Genomic DNA, 22,639 nt, shown 5'->3' on the forward strand with positions numbered 1-22,639 from the left:
CACAGGGGGCAGTATTGGAAGGGTCATCATTATTAGTGGGGTACCACAGGGGGCAGTATTGGAGGGGTCATCATTATTAGTGGGGTACTACAGGGGGCAGTATTGGAAGGGTCATCATTATTAGTGGGTACTACAGGGGGCAGTATTGGAGGGGTCATCATTATTAGTGGGGTACTACAGGGGGCAGTATTGGAGGGGTCATCATTATTAGTGGGTACTACAGGGGGCAGTATTGGAAGGGTCATCATTATTAGTGGGGTACTACAGGGGGCAGTATTGAGGGGTCATCATTATTAGTGGGTACTACAGGGGGCAGTATTGGAGGGGTCATCATTATTAGTGGGTACTACAGGGGGCAGTATTGGAGGGGAGGCCACCATACACTTTAGACAGTTGGCAGGTGTTTCCCAGCCTGGAAAGCACAGTGGCTTTCTGGGCATGCTGGGAGTTGTAGTTTTGCCACAGCTGGAGGCACACCGGTTGGGAAACTGGTTTACAGTATATAAAGCCATATGAGCAGAGACCTTATAACTAGGAATAAATGTATCTGGAGTCCAGACTGATACATTTTAGGGTTCGTTCCCACCTGGCGTATACGCAGCGTATTCCTCGCTCTCTATGCACACAGGGCTTTCCAGCCGCAGCCTTATGCGTGCAGTGCGTTTTGGAGGCGGAGCCAGGAGGGAACGCACCCTTACAGGAGATTATCAATAGATTGTCCAGACCAGATACAACTGTAACAAACCCTGAGCTGTGAGAAGTATCCGGTGTATTCACATACAGACGATTTGATGCTGATTGCGAAGTAAACGTTTTTAAGGACTTACAGGGAATTTATCATTTGAACAATATTTCTTTCAATAATTTTTTTTTTGGCAGGGTTTCTGTAATAAAAAAAAAATTGCGCACACACAAACTTTTGTAGATTTAAAAAATGGCGTGCAACGGGGTGGTGGTGGGGGAGGGGACACCTGCAGTATACAGCATGGAGCTTTTCATCCCGGTTACCATGTCGGTCTCCAGCGTGTTAGCAAACAATGGTTTTTCTTACGAAGAAAAATATTAATAAAAAATACAATAAAATACAGGACGTGGCGCGCGCTAATTGTACTGAAATCCTCCATTCCTTACGCTGCAGCCGCACGAGAGAAATAATTATTCATATCACAAAGCCATTTATTTATTTTATTTTAAGACTAAACAGTTTTATTTATTGAAAAAAAAGTTCACAATTTTCGTTTTACAAATCAAAATAATAAAATTACAGAAATTAAAATTAAAAAAATTAGCATTTTTTTGTCTAGTTTTTCCATTATGTAGCAGGAACAATGATAAGAGTCCCCTGTAGCTTTTGCTGTAGCTTTAAAAGAAAAGTCTGAAAAATCTGTAAAAAAAAATAAAAATAAAATTTAAACTAATTAAAAAAATTTAAGCTAAAAAAAAAAACACCCAAATTATTAAAAGGATGAAAAATTCTAATTATACAAAGTCCACTGAAATATTTTTTTTTTTAAATCAAATTTTCTAATAAAAAAAAAAAACAAAAAAAACTTTTAGGTAGCAAAGTGTTGTCCAAACTGTGGCCCTCCAGATATTGCAAAACTACAGCCGTGGGCAGTTTGGCATGCTGGGAGTTGTAGTTTTGCAACATCTGGAGGGCCACAGTTTTGAGATCACAGAGGAAGAGAGTGAAAACTGTTCATTTTATTCTCTTCAGTAAAAGTATAGAATGGGGAAGTCATGTGGGAGGCAGGGGCGGCTCTGTCTATAGGCAAAATAGGCAGCCGCCTAGAGCTCCCTTTTGAGATGGGCGCTGCTCTGCATGCCGCAAATTAGCCAACATCTGAACCACTCGCTGTTTGCGGCAAAATTAGTTTTCGCCTAGGGTGGAGAAAATCCTTGCACCGACCCTGATGGGAGGAGCCTGACTTTGTCATGTGGGAGGAGCCTGACTTTATAATGTGGAAGGGGCCTGGGCTTTGTCATATGGGAGGGGCCTGAGCTTTGTCATATGGGAGGAGCCTGGCTTTGTCATATGGGAGGTGCCTGGCTTTGTCATGTGGGGGTAGCCTGCCTTTGTCATGTGGGAGGAGCCTGGCTGGGTTATGTGGGAGGAGCCTGGCTGGGTTATGTGGGAGGAGCCAGACACCATTACTCTGCCAGGTCCCATCCTTAGAAGACAGTAAGCGGGGTCTTTTAGTTTTTGATAAGAGGTGAGGGGTCCTGAGAAGACTTATGAGGCGTCACTATCATCTCAGACCGACTTTCTCTCTATAAACCGCAGGTTGAGTTTCTTGTTTGGCGCCAGGACGATACGCGAGATGGGTTTTACATTTCTGGCCTTAAGATCTGGTTTAACCTCAAATGTCCTGATGATCTGCAGGAGAGGAAAACAAAAACAATAAAAAGTCAGTAACTCAGAATCAAAGTTATTTAGCAAAGTTACATGGGTGATAGAGTATACAGCATTACTATAGAGCAGCGGTCCCCAACCTGGGGTACTCATACCCCCAAGGGGGATGTAGCAGTTCTCCTGGGGGTACATGAAAAAAAAAATCTGTAATAGCGGCCACAGCCACTGGTCAATGCTTCTAAAGTGGCCTCAGCCCATGGTGCTTGATCTTAAAGGGGCGGCTGGTAGTAGCTGATGTCACTGTCCAGAGGAGCAGATCAGGAGGAGGACAGCAGAGGAGAAGCATGGCCACCGGGCTGCTGTACACGGTAAGTACCGCATCAGGTTCAGTGCTCCACTGCTCCTCAGACCTACTGCTATGTGGGGGCAGTATGGGAGCCTACAACTATATGGGGCCACAGAGAGGGCAGCGTGGAGGCCTACAAATATATCAGGGCAGCGTGGGGGCTTACAACTATATGAGGGCACAGAAGAGGGCCTAAAACTATATGGGGGCAGTGTGGGGCAACTATACGGAGGCAGTGTGGGGCCTACAACTGTATGGAGGCAGTATGGGTGCCTACAGCTATATGGGGCCACAGAGAGGGCAGCGTGGAGGCCTACAAATATATGAGGGCAGCGTGGGGGCTTACAACTATATGAGGGCACAGAGGAGGGCCTAAAACTATATGGGGCAGTGTGGGGCAACTATACGGAGGCAGTGTGGGGCCTACAACTGTATGGAGGCAGTATGGGTGCCTACAGCTATATGGGGCCACAGAGAGGGCAGCGTGGAGGCCTACAAATATATAAGGGCAGCGTGGGGGCTTACAACTATATGAGGGCACAGAGGAGGGCCTAAAACTATATGGGGCAGTGTGGGGCAACTATACGGAGGCAGTGTGGGGCCTACAACTGTATGGAGGCAGTATGGGTGCCTACAGCTATATGGGGCCACAGAGAGGGCAGCGTGGAGGCCTACGAATATATGAGGGCAGCGTGGGGGCTTAAAACTATATGGGGCCACAGAGGAGGGCCTAAAACTATATGGGGCAGTGTGGGGCAACTACATGGAGGCAGTGTGGGGCCTACAACTGTATGGAGGCAGTATGGGTGCCTATAGCTATATGGGGCCACAGAGAGGGCAGCGTGGAGGCCTACAAATATATAAGGGCAGCATGGGGGCTTACAACTATATGAGGGCACAGAGGAGGGCCTAAAACTATATGGGGCAGTGTGGGGCCTACAACTGTATGGAGGCAGTATGGGTGCCTACAGCTATATGGGGGCAGTATGGGGGCCTACAACTATATGAGGAAACGGAGGAAGCCTACTACTGTATAAAGGCAGTATGGGGGCAGCCTACTACTATATGGGGGCAGTAAGGGGGCCTACAATTTTGTGAGTGAATGGGGGGGGGCCGCCTACTACTTACCATATGGGGGCAGTATGGGGGCTTACAACTATATGGGGGCACAAAGGGCATTATTACTGTGTGGGGCAATACACATGGGGAGTTTGTGAATGATTCCAATGACAGAAGATGTCACCTAAGCGAGTCAGGGGGCTCGGGGAGATAGGATGAGGAGCAGGGGCCTGGGAAGAGGATATGGAGTAAAGAAAAGCATATACATTTGAAATAACAGAAACTATTTAAATAAAAAATATGTCACTAAATATAAGGGATACAGATTTTAAAAAATGGCCAGCCAAGGGGTACGTAGGGAAAAAATAAATAAATATATATATGGGAACCACTGTTTTAGGTATTTAGCTTTTGGTCATGTATTGTGTGATCCTTCGGCACTGTATGGTGGTATTATTTGCGCACTTCATTGAATAAATAGATAAAATTGTCTAGTAAAAGAAAGTCTCACCCGAGATAACGCCAAATGCATCTCCAGCTCTGCGATCCGCTTCCCCACGCAGGCCCGCAGTCCGTATCCGAAGGGTATGGAACTGAAGGGGTGGTGCGTCATGCCTCCGTCTCGAAGCCACCTCTGTGGGTAAAACTTTTCAGGGTCTTTAAAATTGGCTTCATCCCTGGAGATGGCGTAATGGTTCAGTATAAAGAGGGTCTGCAAGGAGGAGAACAAATATTGGATTGGAACTGTGGGATGTTGTGCCTTAAAGGGGTACTTCAGAGGAAGAAAAATGTTTTCACGTCAAACTGTGCAAGAAAGTTATACAGATTTGTAAATTACTTCTATATAAAAATCTTAATCCTTCCAGTACTTATCAGCTGCTGTATGCTCAAGAGGAAGTTGTGTAGTTCTTTCCAGTCTGACCACAGTGCTCTCTGCTGAAACCTCTGTCCATGTCAGGAACTGTCCAGAGCAGGAGCAAATCCCTATAGCAAACCTCTCCTGCTCTGGACAGTTCCTGACATGGACAGAGGGGTCAGCAGAGAGCACTGTGGTCAGACTGGAAAAAACTACACAACTTCCTCTTGAGCATACAGCAGCTGATAAGTACTGGAAGGATTAAGATTTTTATAAAGAAGTAATTTATAAATCTGTATAACTTTCTGGCACAGGTTAATTAAAAAAAAAACTATAGAAAAATATAAGTGGAAGTGCAGCTCACAAAAAATTAGTCGAGGTATGAATGGATGGTACTTACACCCCAAAGTACAATTGGGGAGATTTATCAAAACCTGTGCCGAGGAAGAGTGGTGTAGTTGCCCATAGCAACCAATCAGATCGCTTCTTTCATTTTCCACAGGCCTCTTTAGAGGCCTGTGGAAAATGAAAGAAGCAATCTGATTGGTTGCTATGGGCAACTACACCACTCTTCCTCGGCACAGGTTTTGATAAATCTCCCCCAATGTGATTAAATAAAAGAAATAATATAGGGGTCCCATTCACCTCTAGACTAATACCAGAAAAACGGATACGTGAAGATAATATATATACACAATAAAATAAAGATTGGAACTGTGCTTCAGATTTATGATGAAAACAAATTGTTTTTATTCATAGTGTGGCAGTGTGGCAAGGAAAGGGTGTATTTCTCTCGCTAACTCTGCAGAATGCTCCACCTGTGGCCTGATTAATGAGGTATCAGGGAGGGGAAGTGGGTTTAATAGGAAAGGAAACAGAATAGTTGGGGCTCTCCCTGGGATACAGTATGCTGGCTGTTAGAGGAGGAGACACTCGGACCCTGTTGAGGAAGCACACAGCTGAAGTTGTCAGTGGTCCAAAAAGTGGTGTGAACTGTGAGAAACAGGTTGCAGGAGACACATGTTTGACTGGATGAGGGTAGCTCACCAGTTCGTAGTCAGGGCATGCTGATATGTGTAGTCAGTGACCAGACGGTCTAGGACTTTATTTTGTTCCTGTTTTATGTTTTTTGTTTTACCTGCAACCTGTGGAAATAAAGCTGGCGAGGAGCCCGACGTGTATGCGGAACTGTGGTCTGTGGTGTTATTGTGAGGAACGTGTCCCGTGGCAAGTGACCTGGACGATCCCACAGCTAATCCCCAAGGAGGAATCCTTACAGTAGATATTAATATAAAATACCGCTAATATAGTATCTTGAACATGACAATCAAAATATGTAACAATAACCCCTTACACAGGGCCCTTGTGTGGAGAAAAAAGTAGCAATGATTTAAAAAAATATATAAAATAATGTGATACCGCAGAAGAGTCTTAGACCCAGTGATCCAGCATAAAGGTGATGCAGTTCAGCAGGTTAAACATGTATCCAAGTCCGCATTTATATAGATTTGTGCCGCATATATTTACCGGCTTATAGTAATAGACGCGCCGAGCTTTGGGGCTGTGGTTCCTGATCGTCCTATAGAGGCTATAGTTGGCGAGCGCACCGGCGGCTGGTCCACTAGCCGGACACGGAGGTAGATGATCAAACTCCGATGGTGAAGACAGACCTCGTGGAGGAATTCTCGGCGTGTGACGTTAGCTCTGCAGCGCTGGATGTCAGCCCGGTGAATGCTGTTGGTGAGAGCGGTGGTAACCAAATGCTGGCGGCTGGATTAGTGGGAGCAGTGATAGCTAAACATGAGCGGCTGGATAGATAGCAGAAATCCTTTGCTGGACTGCGGTAACAAGGTAATAGCGGTGATGTTGCGGTAAAAATTATTCGACGCGTTTCAGGGTACTGAATATTGACCCTTTCCTCAGCACGCCTGCGCATATCAGCCTCTATAGGACGATCAGGAACCACAGCTCCAAAGCTCGGCGCGTCTATTACTATAAGCCGGTAAATATATGCTGCACAGATTTATATAAATGCGGACTTGGATACATGTTTAACCTGCTTAAAGGAGTATAGTTTCTCCCCATTTCTGTTTTATTAACCCTTTAATGACCAGGCCCATTTTGGCCTTAAAGGACATGTCCGGTGCTCACTTTTCTTATTGTATCCGTTCCGGGCTGCAAAAAAAAAAGAAAATAAGCTTTCTCTTACCTGCCTACGCTCCCCCGGTGCTCCGGTACAGGCGTTCGGTCCCTGGGCTGTGTTCTTCTTACTTCCTGTTAGCCCGTCACGTCACACGGAGCTTCAGCCTATCACCGGCAGAGGCGGGACATCGCTGCGGCCGGTGATAGGTTGAAGCTCCGTGTGACGTGACGGGCTAACAGGAAGTAAGAAGAGTACAGCCCGGGGACCGAACGCCTGTACTGGAGCACCGGGGGAGCATAGGCAGGTAAGAGAACATTTGTTTTCTTTTATTTTTCAGCCCGGAACGGATAAAATAAGAAAAGTGCGCGCCGGAGTACTCCTTTAACTGCATCACCTTTATGCTGGATTACTGGATCTAAGACTCTTCTGCGGTATCACATTATTTTATATATTTTTTTTTAAAACCATTGATATATTTTTAAAATCATTGCTACTTTTTTCTCCACACAAGGGCGCAGTGTAAGGAGTTATTGTTACATATTTTGGTCGTCATGTTCAAGATACTATATTAGCGGTATTTTATATTAATATCTATGAATAAAAACAATTTGTTTTCATCATAAATCTGAAGCACAGTTCCAATCTTTATTTTATTGTATATATATTATCGTCATGTATCCGTTTTTCTGGTATTAGTCTAGAGGTGAATGGGACCCCCTATATATTTATTTTAATTTAAAAAACTGTCCCCCCCCCCCTCCAGAGTAGCCCTTTAATAGTAAATCACATCCAGATGATGGGGCTTACATTTTTGGGGAATTTGTAGTCTCCGATGACCACCTCTTTCTCAATGATAAATCTCGCGTTGGTTGGAACTACAGGATATAATCTGCAAATAGAAGAGAGAAAAGCACAATTCATTAGTGATTCATACATTCTGTGTCAGGGTTTCCCAACCAGCGTTCCTCCAGCTGTTGCAAAACTACAACTCCCAGCATGCCCTGACAGCCTTTGGTAGTTGTGCAACAGCTGGAGGCACGCTGGTTGGGAAACACTGCTCTATGTGTAAAGTACATAATTACAGTCCTATATAATGGCACCTCAGGGTCTCCTTGATCACGGCCCTCAGTAAAGGCATGTGGGGGATATCATCTGCTACGGGGATGCGCTCCAGGGGAACGGCCTTCATCACTTCATTGTACAGGGTTTGCTGGAGCTGCGGTTCTCGTGCCAAGTGATACAGAGACCAGCACAGGGTGTTTGATGTCTGCAAATGGAGGGAAAAAAAACACAAAAGGTTATTGTGGTGGTAAAAAAAAAAAAAAAAAAAATTATATATATATATGTATATATATATGTATATATATATATATATATATATATATATATATATATATATATATATATATATAATGTTAATTAAATGGCACGGTAACGGAAAAAAATACCGAAGTCCAGAATTGCAGATTTTAGGTCACATCATACACCAGAAAAAAAAAACTAATAAAAAGCCATCAAAAAATCCCATCAAAAGAAAAATTATACGAATAAAAAATACAGATCATTGCGCAAAAAAACATACAAATAAAAATTAGCCTGTATATGTATTTGTATGTCTACGAAGAAAGATGGCATCTCTGAGTATATAAATATATATATAAAATGGGGAAAGGGGGGGGGGGGTGATTCAAAGCTTTATTAGGGGAGGGGCTTGTACACGTTTATTACCTGTGCCATCTTAATTACCCCCCACCCCACTCCTGTGTTGTTTCACAAAAGTCGGCATTTTTAAGTGTAATAATAATAACAACAATAAGAACAATTATTTTATTATTATTATTATTATGTAGTAGTAGTAATAATACTAAAAATAACACTGAATTAAAAAAAATGCAATTATAGCATTGGAATAAATTTTTTTAATTAAATGTTATGTTATTATTATTATTATTAATAATAAAAATTATAAAACTATTAATAACAATATGAATAATAATAATTATTATTATTTATGATTATATAATAATAACAATAATAAAAATAATAATAATTATTATTATTATTATAATTATTAACAACAAAGATAACATTGAATAAAAAAAATGCGTATGAATTACGGCCATTTTTTATGTTCTGACTTTACAGTGTGTAAACTTGGCCTCAATCTGACAAAATAATTATAAACAAACAGATCTGAATTGTCCACAGCCCCCAAATTCCAGCATAATGGGGGAGGCGGCTCAATATACTTGCAGTACCACTTTCTGGCCACACCAGACTGTGAATATTTTCATAAGAATCAATGCAACAGCGCCCCCCTTTATGTGGAATTGGAACAAAAAGACCCCTTCTTCAGCAATAAGGACCTTTGGGAGAGATTTGTCACAACCTGCGCAGATGACCAGCGGCGCAGTTACCCACAGCAACCAATCAGAGCCCTTCTTTTACTTTTCAGAGGCCTTTTTAAAAAAAAAAAATGAAAGTAGCGTTCTGATTGGTTGCTATGGGCAACTGCACCACTCTTCCTCTACACAGGTTTTGATAAGTCTCCCTCCTCATGTTTACTTTTATTTCTAGCAATGGCCTCTGTGTCGTGTATAACATTATATTAATGATACCCAAAAATGTAAATGTGTGACTGCAGATCGGCGTAGATCCCATAGCACCAGGTCACACAGTATATATATATATCTGCGGATCCTCAGGTCACTTGTTACATTGGAGGTAAATGAGAAGATGGAGGCTTACGCACGGTGTCCACGCCGGCCAGCAGCAGCTCGCACACACTGCCGTACACCTCCGCCACGCTGAGTTTACCGCCGGAGAGCAGGTGGGTCAGGTGTTCTCCCTGCACCTCCTCCGCTCTCTCCAGCCGGGACTGGATCTCCTCCATCTTCTTATCCACCAGCTTCTTACCTGCAGGGGGATAAAGGTGGAATTAATAGAATGAAGATGTTCATTATTTTGGCAGAATCCGCTCTAAATTGTCGTCTATGGAAATGGCGCCTTTCCGGTAGAGATTCCGTAGTGTGAATGAGCCCTAAACATTGGCGCTTAGGTACTCAGCCTTTACACAGCTGGATTAATCATGCACCCTTTAACACCTTAAAGGGGTACTCCGCCCCTGGACATCTTTTCCCCTATCCAAAGGATAGGGGATAAGATGTCTGATCGCAGGGGTCCCGCCGCTGGGGACTCCCGCGATCTCGGCTGCAGCACCCCAGACATCCCGTGCACGGAGCGAATTACGCTGCGTGCCGTATGACTGGCGATGCGGGGCGAAGGCTTGTGACGTCACGGTTACACCCTGCTCGTGACGTCACCGCCATGCCCCCTCAATGCAAGTCTATGGGAGGGGGCGTGACGGCCGTCACGCCCCCTCCCATAGACTTGCATTGAGGGGGCGTGGCCGTGACGTCACGAGCGGAGCGCGGCTGTGACGTCACGAGCCTCCGACGCTGCACCCAATGCTCTAAACGAACGCTGGGGGCAGCAGGGAGATCGCTGGGGTCCCCAGCGGATGGACCCTTACAATCAGGATAGGGGATAAGATGTCTAGGGGTGGACGCCCGGGTTAACACCAATAGTGATGAGCGGCATTGCCCATATTCCTATTCGCGATATTTCGCGAATATATAGACGAATATTCGTCCTATATTTGTGAATTTCGTGTATTCGTTCTATTCGCATATTCGAGGAAGAAAGCAGTGAGTAAGCAGTATAGTCTGTCTCAGCTGCCTTTTTATATATACCCATATCACGGACGCCATCATGGAGGAGATTTATTCAAAACCTGTCCAGAGGAGAAGTTGCTGAGTTGCCTATAGCAACCAATCAGATCGCTACTTTCATTTATAAAGAGGCCTCTGAAAAATGAAAGAAGCGATATGATTGGTTGCTATGGGCAACTGGGCAATTTTCCTCTGCACAGGTTTTGATAAATCTCCCCCATCTTCCGTATCCGACTCCTGCTCTGCGTCCCGTCCCAGAATCCCACCCGTCCCAAACTGCGCCATCGCGTCCGAGCATGCCCCACGTCACTCAGTGTCAAGGAGCATGGGCGGAAGCTACCAATCGAGTCCAGGGAGAGGCGCCCGAACTGTGGAATCGCCGAGCATGCGCACTAGGAGGATGTACTATATGGAATTCTAAGTATGGGAATTTCAACCACTATCCAAAAACACTCCATATTAAAGTGGCCAATGCATTACAATGAAATCAATACATATATACTTAATAATAGTGCATCATAAAGTGCCAAATTCATATAATCTATCAATACATTAATATAAAATGCGTTACATATAGAAAATATATATATATTATAAAGTGCATAATATGATTTATTTTACAAACTAAAATATAAAGTGAAACAAATTTACTATACACCCGGGTGTATACAGTGCTAACAAGCTTCACACTTCATACCTGGTGAGTACTGGCTTCTATCGGCAGCCAGGACTCACCACTAATGCAGGACATCGGCCTGAGCACCAATGCCCAGCAATAACCCTTCAGATGTCGTGATCAAAGTGAAGCATCTAAAAGTGTTGAAAATGTGTCGCCGACATCGACTCACCAAAGTCAAACACGTTGTCCCAACCTTCCATGTACAGCTTCATATAGGGGAGGAACGGCTGCATCCACGGGGGCAGGTAGGCCACAAACACAAAACTCCTGAACATCTGGGCTATGGAATCGATAAACTTCTGGGTTTCGGGGGGGATTTGCTTCTCCAGACAGCCGATCCGAGTCTCGAATACGATGTAGGACACTCCTGGGAAAGACTAGATGATGTCATAGTCAGGATAGGCCATCTACTATAAAGCCTGGATCATCCCTTTACAGGTCTTGTTTAGGTTGGAAATGCTCTGCTGATTTACCCTCTTGGGGTAGGGTCACACGTAGACCATCTGCTGCTTCCTGCTGTTGAAATTCTGCTTGCGGATTTTCCACTATGGAATTCTGCTTGTGGAATTCCGCAGTGGAAAATCTGCAAGATGAATTTCAGCTGCTGGAAATCCACCTTACATGGGATACATGTGACCCTACCCTAAAAGGATTATCTGGTATTTTTCATAAATCATACAGTATATATAAAAAAAATCTATACTTACCTAGCCCTGGTCCCCCACAGTTACTGTTTTCCTTTGTCCTCCCGATTTTCTCACTTCTTCCTGCTTCCGAGACGTGTCCTCAGAGCAGGACCTGCCATCTCAGCCAATCACTGGACACAGATCTGTCACATCTCATCCCTCGATTGGCTTAGTGGGCAGGTCCTACAACGAAAAGATCGGGAGATTGGACAGAGGCTGCGGGGGACCAGAGCAAGGTAGGTATAGTTTTTTTTCTATTTTTTAGAAGGCCCACCAGGATATACATTTTTGCTGGATAACCCCATTAATACACACTAAATGCAGAATTAAATAAATATAGTAATCTTTCCTTCACTCTAGTATTGTCCATTAATGCAGCCTGTGACCCGATATCATGACGTTCCCTTCAGTCCGCTGATGACATCACTGCTGGTGTTGGATCCTCTGATACTGACGTCCTTGTGCTCCCCATTGTGTACACATCATCAGGTCAACACTAGGACTTCACCCCTTACTGTCATGTAGGTAAGTACCTCCACCCTTATTATTCGGAAGAATTTTCGGACTTGATCAGTAATAACGTTTGGTCTGATTGTTCTCTAAGTCATAATAATAGACTGTAACTCAATGTAACTAAACTAATAGCACGCAAGTGGTTGCATTATTTATGTCATTATTCATTGAGTAAACATCAGCGCTTGTTAACTGAGCATTAACACAGCACAATAAACCCCTTAAGGCCCGGACAATTTTAGTTTTTGCATTTTCGATTCTATGCTACCTAATGTGGGGAAATTGCTACCTAATGTGAGGAAACAATGCTTCCTAATGTGGGGAAACAATGCTTCCTAATGTGGGGAAACAATGCTTCCTAATGTGGGGAAACTATGCTTCCTAATGGGGGGAATCTAGGCTACCTAATGTGGGGAACCTATGCTACCTAATGTGGGGAATCTATGCTACCTAATAAGTGCAAACTGCTACCTAATGTGGGGAATGCAACCTAATGTGGGGAAACTATGCTACCTAATGTGGGGAATCTATTCTACCTAATAAGTGCAAACTGTTACCTAATGTTGGGAATCTATGCTACCTAATGTGAGGAAACAATGCTTCCTAATGTGGGTAAACTATGCTTCCTAATGTGGGTAAACTGTGCTTCCTAATGTGGGTAAACTATGCTTCCTAATGTGGGGAAACAATGCTTCCTAATGTGGGGAAACAATGCTTCCTAATGTGGGGAAACTATGCTTCCTAATGGGGGGAATCTAGGCTACCTAATGTGGGGAACCTATGCTACCTAATGTGGGGAATCTATGCTACCTAATAAGTGCAAACTGCTACCTAATATGGGGAATGCAACCTAATGTGGGGAAACTATGCTACCTAATGTGGGGAATCTATGCTACCTAATAAGTGCAAACTGTTAGCTAATGTTGGGAATCTATGCTACCTAATGTGGGGAAACTGCTACCTAATGTGGGGAAACTATGCTGCCTACCTAATGTGGGGGAACTGTCCTGCCTACCTAATGTGGGGGAACTATGATGCCTACATTGACCCACATGGTGAAGAGGTGGGGTAGAGGTGTTGGTCAGACCACGACCCCACAGCCATCCCTCTGTAGATGTAGGAAAACTACAACTCTCAGCATGCCCAGACTGGGCTTGCTGGGAGTTGTAGTTTTGCACCATCTAGAGGCACCTTGGTTGTAAAAATCAAAAAAACAAAACAAAAAAAACACTGCATTGAACGGCTTCCAAGAACCCACAACCAGGGTGCCTCCAGGTGTTGCAAAACTACAACTCCCAGCATGCCCAGACAGCCAAAGTTACCCGTGTTGGGAACACTTACCTACTGTCATGCTGGGCTACCTAACTTATCTACATATATGGCTACCTAACTGCCTAGCTACATACCTGACTACCTACCTACTTACCTAAAAAAAATGGCTACCTAACTACCGGGCTAGTTACCTACCTAAATACCTGACTACTTGGCTACCTACATGTCCATTTTTCTGAGCGGGACACCAAGGGGGCATTTTTTGCAGTATGGAGGCCTATAGATTGGGAGACTGTGTAGACGAGGGCACTGGAAAAATGCAGAGTCTAACATGTTTGTCCTGCAGATGCCGAAGAGATGAAGTTTTGGCCGGAAGAAGCCGTCATGTTGGTCTGATCCGAATGGAGAATAAAAGGAAAGAGGACGCCGCTGATCAGAAAAGACGCCATCTGTGAGTGCCTAGATGTAACTTTATGTTTAAGTTCACACGTGCGTATTTTCTGCTGCAGATTTGCTTTAGTAGATTTGCTGCCCACTACTTCTATATGGTCCTGTATATAATCACTTATATGGTATACAGATCCTGTGCACAGCTGGTATGTACCTCCTGTGTGGTGAATGTATTTGGGAATATGGGGGGAGATTTATCAAAACCTGTACAGAGGAAAAGTTGCCCAGTTGCCCATAGCAACCAATCAGATCGCTTCTTTCATTTTGCAGAGGCCTTGTCTTTGCGATTTAAAGGGCCGGTGCGCCACTGATTGGCGCATGGGTTTTAATCAGTACCTTCACCTGTGCACTTCCCTATATAACCTCACTTCCCCTGCACTTCCTTGCCGGATCTTGTTGCCATTGTGCCTAGTGAAAGCGTTCCCTTGTTTGTTCCTAGCCTGTGTTCCAGACCTCCTGCCGTTGCCCCTGACTACGATCCTTGCTGCCTGCCCTGACCTTCTGCTACGTCCGACCCTGCTCTTGTCTACTCCCTTGTACCGCGCCTGTCTCAGCAGTCAGAGAGGTTGAGCCGTTGCCGGTGGATACGACCTGGTTGTTACCGCCGCTGCAAGACCATCCCGCTTTGCGGCGGGCTCTGGTGAAAACCAGTAGCAACTTAGAACCGGTCCACCGACACGGTCCACGCCAATCCCTCTCTGGCACAGAGGATCCACCTCCAGCCAGCCGAATCGTGACAACAGGTTTTGATAAATCTCCCCCATGATCTTTTTTATAGTTTATTTTATTCAGTAACAAATTAGTAGTGTTATTGGTCAGTGGTAATGGTGGTGGTCATTGTATGGTGGTATGATTTGTTCCTACTGGTAACACACAAAACTAGCAGTGTGCACCTGTGCACTTGTTTCATTTGTTTGGAGCTGCTGAGAATTTTAGTTTTTTGTACTGGTGTTATTGGTAATATTGGTTTTAGTTTTGGTTAGATATGGTCACTGACAGTATGGCGGTAATATGTATGGTGAAAATTCTCCTTGTATACTGGTATACTGTGCGTGATTGGGTGTGAATGAGGGCATGGTTAGGGGTGTGGCTGGGGTGTGGTTAGGGGCGTGGCTTTGGTGTGGTTAGGGGAGTGGCTTGGGCCATGGGCTCTAGCCCCTGGTCTTTTGCAGAGAAATGCAGACACCCATCTACTTGCAAAGGGTTCAATGACTTTTTCTTGCACCTGTACATACTGTCCAATGACTCTATGATCTCCCTTCATACTTCAGATACCTTCAAAAGCGAATCTGTAGAGCTCATTGGCCATGTCGCTGACCGTGTCCCCGGATGTGCTCTGCTGCCGTAACTCCTGAAGTCTGGTCATGAAGTCAGAGACCACCTCATTGATGCTCCCGACATAGCTCTTGACTTCTTTGGGCTTTAGCATCTTCTGGTTCAGGATGGTCCTCAGACTATGCCACTTCTCTCCACGCCTGAAAAATACACGGAGACGTCATTTTGGGAATTGTATAAAAAGCAATAGTGTGAGCTTATTTACTACAAAGCCGTCTAGATGCTGCAATCGCTATTGATTGGGGCATTTAAAGGGTTAAATGGTCACCATGAGTGCGATAGCTGATGTCGTCCACTAGCGGTAAGAGGCGGTTGCTGATAGCAGCCGGTACTCACCATGTATGATGAGCTCAGCTCCCGGGTGATCCTGGTAGATGGAGCAGAGCTCTGAGCTTAACAATACACACAACCCCCATGTAGCCAACTCACTCTGTGAAGGGTCCACAAGAAAGTCTCCGCACTTCCCGATGTAGCCTCCAGTGGTCGATCTCGGTCCTTGTCGGATACTTTCCCTCCTGACGCAACAAAACCTCCAAAATGGCCGGATCTGCGATGTTCACCATGTAGCTCTTGTTGTTGGTGGATTTCCATAATGCTCCATAGCGCTTCTTGTATATCAGCTGATGATGTATATAGAGAGAGAACATGATAAGAAAGAATCCTGCAGCAGCCGAAATACAGAGATTGTTATTGGGGCAGTGTATGGCAGTATTATGTGGGTGTATACTATGGTAATGTATATAGGGTGGTGTATGGCAGTACTATGTGGGTGTATACTATGGTGATGTTTATAGGGTACTGTATGGCAGTATTATGTGGGTGTATACTATGGTAATGTTTATAGGGTAGTATATGTCAGTACTATGTGGGCATAAGATGGTAATATATATAGGGTGGTGTATAACAGTATTATGTGGGTGTATACTATGGTTAAGTTTATAGGGTAGTATATGTCAGTACTATGTGGGCATAAGATGGTAATGTATATAGGGTAGTATATGTCAGTACTATGTGGGCATAAGATGGTAATATATATAGGGTGGTGTATAACAGTATTATGTGGGTGTATACTATGGTTAAGTTTATAGGGTAGTATATGTCAGTACTATGTGGGCATAAGATGGTAATGTATATAGGGTGGTGTATAACAGTATTATGTGGGTGTATACTATGGTGATGTTTATAGGGTAGTATATGGCAGTACTGTGTGGGCATAAGATGGTACTGTGTATAGGGAAGTGTATGACAGTATTATTAGGGTATAATATGGTAATGTATATAGAGTCGTGTATGGCAGTACTATGTGGGCATAAGATGGTAATGTATATAGGGTAGTGTATAACAGTATTATGTGGGTGTATACTATGGTGATGTTTATAGGGTAGTATATGTCAGTACTATGTGGGCATAAGATGGTAATGTATATAGGGTGGTGTATAACAGTATTATGTGGGTGTATACTATGGTGATGTTTATAGGGTAGTATATGGCAGTACTGTGTGGGCATAAGATGGTACTGTGTATAGGGAAGTGTATGACAGTATTATTAGGGTATAATATGGCACAGTTTATAGGGTAGTATATGACAGTACTATGTGGGTATACTATGGTGATGTTTATTGGGTAGTGTATGACAATATTATGTGGGTGTATACTATGGTGATGTTTATAGGGTAGTATATGGCAGTACTATGTGGGCATAAGATGGTACTGTGTATAGGGAAGTGTATGACAGTATTATTAGGGTATAATATGGTAATGTTTATAGAGTAGTGTATGGCAGTACTATGTGGGTATAATATGGTATTGTATATAGGGTAGTGTATGACAATATTATTAAGGTAGAATATGGTACAGTGTATAGGGTAGTATATGGCAGTACTATGTGGGCATAAGATGGTACTGTGTATAGGGAAGTGTATGACAGTATTATGTGGGTGTATACTATGGTTATGTTTGTAGGGTAGTATATGGAAGTACTAAGTGGGTATATTATGGTATTGTATATAGGGTGGTGTATGACAGTGTTATGTGGGTGTATACTATGGTAATGTTTGTAGGGTAGTATATGATAGTACTATGTGGGTATAAGATGGTACTGTGTACAGGGAAGTGTATGACAGCATCATTAGAGTATAATATGGTACAGCTTATAGGGTAGTTTATGATAGTACTCTGTGGGTATAATATGGTATTGTGTATAACAGTATTATTAGGGTATAATATGGTAATGTATATAGGGTGGTGTATGACAGTATTATGTGGGTGTATACTATGGTAATGTTTGTAGGGTAGTATATGGCAGTACTATGTGGGCATAATATGGTACTGTGTATAGGGTAGTGTATGACAGTATTATGTGGGTGTATATTATGGTGATGTATATAGGGTAGTATATGATAGTACTATGTGGGTATACTATGGTGATGTATATAGGGTAGTATATGGCAGTACTATGTGGGTATACTATGGTGATGTATATAGGGTAGTATATGGCAGTACTATGTGGGTATACTATGGTGATGTATATAGGGTAGTATATGGCAGTACTATGTGGGTATACTATGGTGATGTATATAGGGTAGTATATGGCAGTACTATGTGGGTATACTATGGTGATGTATATAGGGTAGTATATGATAGTACTATGGTGATGTATATAGGGTAGTATATGATAGTACTATGGTGATGTATATAGGGTAGTATATGATAGTACTATGTGGGCATAATATGGTACTGTGTATAGGGTAGTGTATGACAGTATTATGTGGGTGTATATTATGGTGATGTATATAGGGTAGTATATGATAGTACTATGTGGGTATACTATGGTGATGTACATAGGGTAGTATATGGCAGTACTATGTGGGTATACTATGGTGATGTATATAGGGTAGTATATGGCAGTACTATGTGGGTATACTATGGTGATGTATATAGGGTAGTATATGGCAGTACTATGTGGGTATACTATGGTGATGTATGTAGGGTAGTATATGGCAGTACTATGTGGGTATACTATGGTGATGTATATAGGGTAGTATATGATAGTACTATGGTGATGTATATAGGGTAGTATATGGCAGTACTATGGTGATGTACATAGGGTAGTATATGGCAGTACTATGTGGGTATACTATGGTGATGTATATAGGGTAGTATATGGCAGTACTATGTGGGTATACTATGGTGATGTATATAGGGTAGTATATGGCAGTACTATGTGGGTATACTATGGTGATGTATATAGGGTAGTATATGATAGTACTATGGTGATGTATATAGGGTAGTATATGATAGTACTATGGTGATGTATATAGGGTAGTATATGATAGTACTATGGTGATGTATATAGGGTAGTATATGATAGTACTATGGTGATGTATATAGGGTAGTATATGATAGTACTATGGTGATGTATATAGGGTAGTATATGATAGTACTATGTGGGTATAATATGGTATTGTATATAAGAGCCCCATCCATTTGTGAGCGCAGAGCAGATTGGCTAAAACACAAAACTTCTGCACAAAATTTGTGACTCTCCTACATATGCACAAGGTCTATGGCAGCCGTTGGCTGTCCGGGCATGCTGGGAGTTGTAGTTTTGCAACATCTGGAGGTCCGCAGGTTGAAGACCACTGGTCCATGGTATTATTATGGTTTATTCCCCCATTATCTTGTGCTGTGTGATGTCAATGCCAATGAGATACCTGTGTGATCATCATAGACCGGGCACGAAAGGCGGATCATCTACCGTCCGTACACTATATAGATAGAGCGCAATCTGCTAAAAACTGATCACATGATCAGTCTAATGATTATACAGTAGGAGTATGTTAAAGGGGTACTCCGGTTGAAAACTGCTTTTTTTTTTATCAACTGGTGCCAGAAAGTTAAACAGATTTGTAAATGACTTCTATTAAAAAAATCTTAATCCTTCCAGTACTTATTAGCTGCTGAATACTACAGAGGAAATTCTTTTATTTTTGGATTTCTCTTCTGTCATGACCACGGTGCTCTCTGCTGACACCTCTGTCCATTTTAGGAACTGTCCAGAGCAGCATGTTTTCTATGCTCGAGCTTGATAATGGCGGCGAGAGGCCGCGGAAACGTTGCTCTCTGATTTTTGCACTGGAAAAATGCAATAAAACCCACGTTTTTTCACATTTTTTGTGTGCTGCTGCTCTCTGGATTACTAGATAGATAGATAGATAGATAGATATGAGATAGATATGAGGTGGATAGATATGAGATGGATATGAGATAGATAGATATGAGATGGATAGATAGATATGAGATAGATAGATAGATATGAGATAGATAGATATGAGATAGATAGATAGATAGATAGATATGAGATAGATATGAGGTGGATAGATATGAGATGGATATGAGATAGATGGATAGATAGATAGATAGATAGATAGATAGATATGAGATAGATACATATGAGATAGATATGGATAGATAAATATATATGAGATATGAGAGATAGATATGAGATATGAGAGATAGATAGATAGATATGAGAGATAGATAGATATGAGATAGATAGATAGATAGATATGAGATAGATAGATATGAGATAGATAGATATGAGATAGATAGATATGAGATATGAGAGATAGATAGATATGAGATAGATAGATAGATATGAGATAGATAGATAGATAGATATGAGATAGATAGATAGATATGAGATAGATATGAGATAGATAGATAGATATGAGAGATAGAGAGATAGATATGAGATAGATAGATAGATAGATATGAGATAGATAGATATGAGATAGATAGATATGAGATAGATAGATAGATATGAGAGATAGAGAGATAGATATGAGATAGATAGATATGAGATAGATAGATAGATAGATAGATATGAGATAGATATGAGATAGATAGATAGATATGAGATAGATAGATAGATATTTCAGTCTGACCTGGAGCTCATGAGTATACAGCAGGTACCCCCTGATGAAGAACCAGTAGAGGTCGGTGAGCAGGGAGGGTCCAGGTAAATCTTCTATTGTCTTCACTTTCTTGTCCCCTTCTACTACTCCAGCGGCGGCGGCGGCGGCAGCCCCATGTAAGCCCCTGCATGTCTGCAGCACTGGATGGACCTTAATCCTGCAGTGTCTCAGAGCGGCGGATATCATGTCTGAGGTCACGGCTGCTGAATCATTGTATCCGGGAGGAGAAGCCTCAGAGACCTCCCCCCGGTGAGATCCAGAGGAGGGAAAACACGCAGAGCAGCGTCTGTCACACCTCGGGGACATTTATCAGTCTTTGCTTATGTTTTCCTTTTTTTAGTTCTTTTTTTTTCTTTCTATTTTTTTGCTTATGTGCAACTTATTTATCCACTGGTTTCCACCTGTTGTTAAATTTCTTTCACGTAAGCAATTTTTTAATGTGTTTTTTTTTTATTTTTGCTTTTTCTGCTCCATGTCTGAGCTGGAGTAAATTTAGTAGTTTTTTTTTCGCGTGATGCGACTTTTTTGCGACTTTCGCACTTGATAAATCTCTGACCACTGCAAGTCAGAAATCACTTTTTGCTTTGGTAAGCGAGTTTATTCATTTATTTATTTATTTATTTTTTGCTTAGGGCCCTGCACAATCAAAAAGTCACACAAAAAATAGAGTTGTCACACATGCGACTTTTCAGTGACAATTTTAAGCCAAAAAAAACCCTACTAAATGCTTTGATAAATGTCCCCCCCCCCCTTGTGTTTTCTTTCGGGGCAAGAAGATAAAGTTTCTTTTTTTTTTTTTTTTTATTTGCTTCTTGACACTGAGATTTCAGGGGGGAAAGGGCAACAGTTACAGCTAAAGTGAACTACAGGGGGCGCCGCTGCCCCAATCGTATTCATAGCCTCATTCCAGATACCCCAGATCTTGGAGTATTTTTCTGGGCAACGACGGTGCGGATTCACCACCTTCTCGTATAATAAATTCACAAGCTCCTGCCACATAACTCGTGAGGGGAGTTGATCTGTCGTTCATCGCAGTACAGTAGATTTTTGCATGAGAAAGAGTGTTTGTTTCCCACAGGAAAATGTTTAAAGGGGTATTCCAGGAAAATTATTATTATTTTTTTTTCTAAGGTCAACTGGCTCCAGAAAGTTAAACAGATTTGTAAATTACTTCTATTAAAAAATCTTAATCCTTCCAATAATTATCAGCTGCTTAAGTTGAGTTATTCTTTTCTGTCCAAGTGCTCTCTGATGACACGTGTCTCGGGAACTGTCCAGAGTAGAAGAAAATTCCCATAGCAAACCTCTTCTGCTCTGTGCAGTTCCTATGGGGATTTGCTTCTACTCTGGACAGCTCCCGAGACACGTGTCATCAGAGAGCACTTAGACAGAAAAGAACAACTCAACTTCAGCAGCTCATAAGTACGGAAATGATTAAGATTTTTTAATAGAAGTAATTTACAAATCTGTTTAACTTTCTGGAGCCAGTTGAGATATATATATATATATATATATATATATATATATATATATATATATACATATATCTAAGTTTTTTCCTGGGTAACCCCTTTAATATTGCCTGAGCTCTTCATCTAAAGAACCAAAGCTACATTCCTCTATGGTAAATGGTACAGAAAGTCCCAGCAAGGAGGAGAGAAAGTGTGGTATCCCAGTGCGGAACACGCTTGTCCACCTGCCCTGTCAGGTAGATGTAGCTTTACTGTGTCTGCTCGGCCCATTGCTCAGGTTTACTCGTTGTCTGTGTCATAATGTATTCCACTGTATTGTTACTCATTTAATGCATTGGTAATTTGTTATTTTCATGAAAGGGTTAATTTTGTTTGTGCTGGAGGATGCACAGAGAACCACGCGAGCACTTTGGCCAGTTAGGACCTTCTGCCCTGTTCCCCCAGGTCTGTCTAGAAGGGGAAGAGCTCATCAGTTGTGAGGAGTGGTGGGGAGAGAGGAGAGTGAGTAGAGGTCAAGTCTAGCCCACTGCTGTGTATGTCCTGTACCCCACCACATGAGGACAGACCTCAGAGACCCAGTTACTGCAACCATCTTCTTTCCTGAGCGACATCACCCTTCACCAGGATCCTGCCGAAAAGTCTGCTTTAGGGAGAAGTGCCTAGTGAGCGGACGGGCCCCATTAGCCAAAGAAGAGGATAATGGGAGTGAAAGCCTCAGGCAGCTCTGGTCCATTCAAGTCCACCCTGGCGGTAAGCCCTTACACAGGA

General features: G+C 42.6%; 1 protein-coding gene across 2 annotated transcripts; it reads right to left on the bottom strand.

The window, feature by feature from the left end:
* Window positions 1-1,177: 1,177 nt before the first annotated feature.
* Window positions 1,178-20,618, bottom strand: LOC130284597 (sterol 26-hydroxylase, mitochondrial-like). Of its 2 annotated transcripts, none has more exons than XM_056535074.1 (9): window positions 20,370-20,618; window positions 15,853-16,043; window positions 15,364-15,563; window positions 11,337-11,534; window positions 9,510-9,673; window positions 7,858-8,024; window positions 7,565-7,646; window positions 4,270-4,530; window positions 1,178-2,377 (listed from the first exon to the last, which is right to left on the bottom strand). In XM_056535074.1, the coding sequence occupies exons 1-9, from the start codon at window positions 20,583-20,585 to the stop codon at window positions 2,255-2,257; spliced, it is 1,602 nt and encodes a 533-aa protein (XP_056391049.1). In that variant the 5' UTR covers window positions 20,586-20,618; the 3' UTR covers window positions 1,178-2,254. The 2 variants fall into 2 exon arrangements, with proteins under 2 accessions (XP_056391049.1, XP_056391050.1); XM_056535075.1 differs by having other exon boundaries at window positions 4,270-4,470; window positions 20,370-20,615.
* Window positions 20,619-22,639: the final 2,021 nt, after the last annotated feature.

Source organism: Hyla sarda, chromosome 8 (assembly GCF_029499605.1).
Source record: "Hyla sarda isolate aHylSar1 chromosome 8, aHylSar1.hap1, whole genome shotgun sequence".
NCBI lineage: Eukaryota > Metazoa > Chordata > Amphibia > Anura > Hylidae > Hyla > Hyla sarda.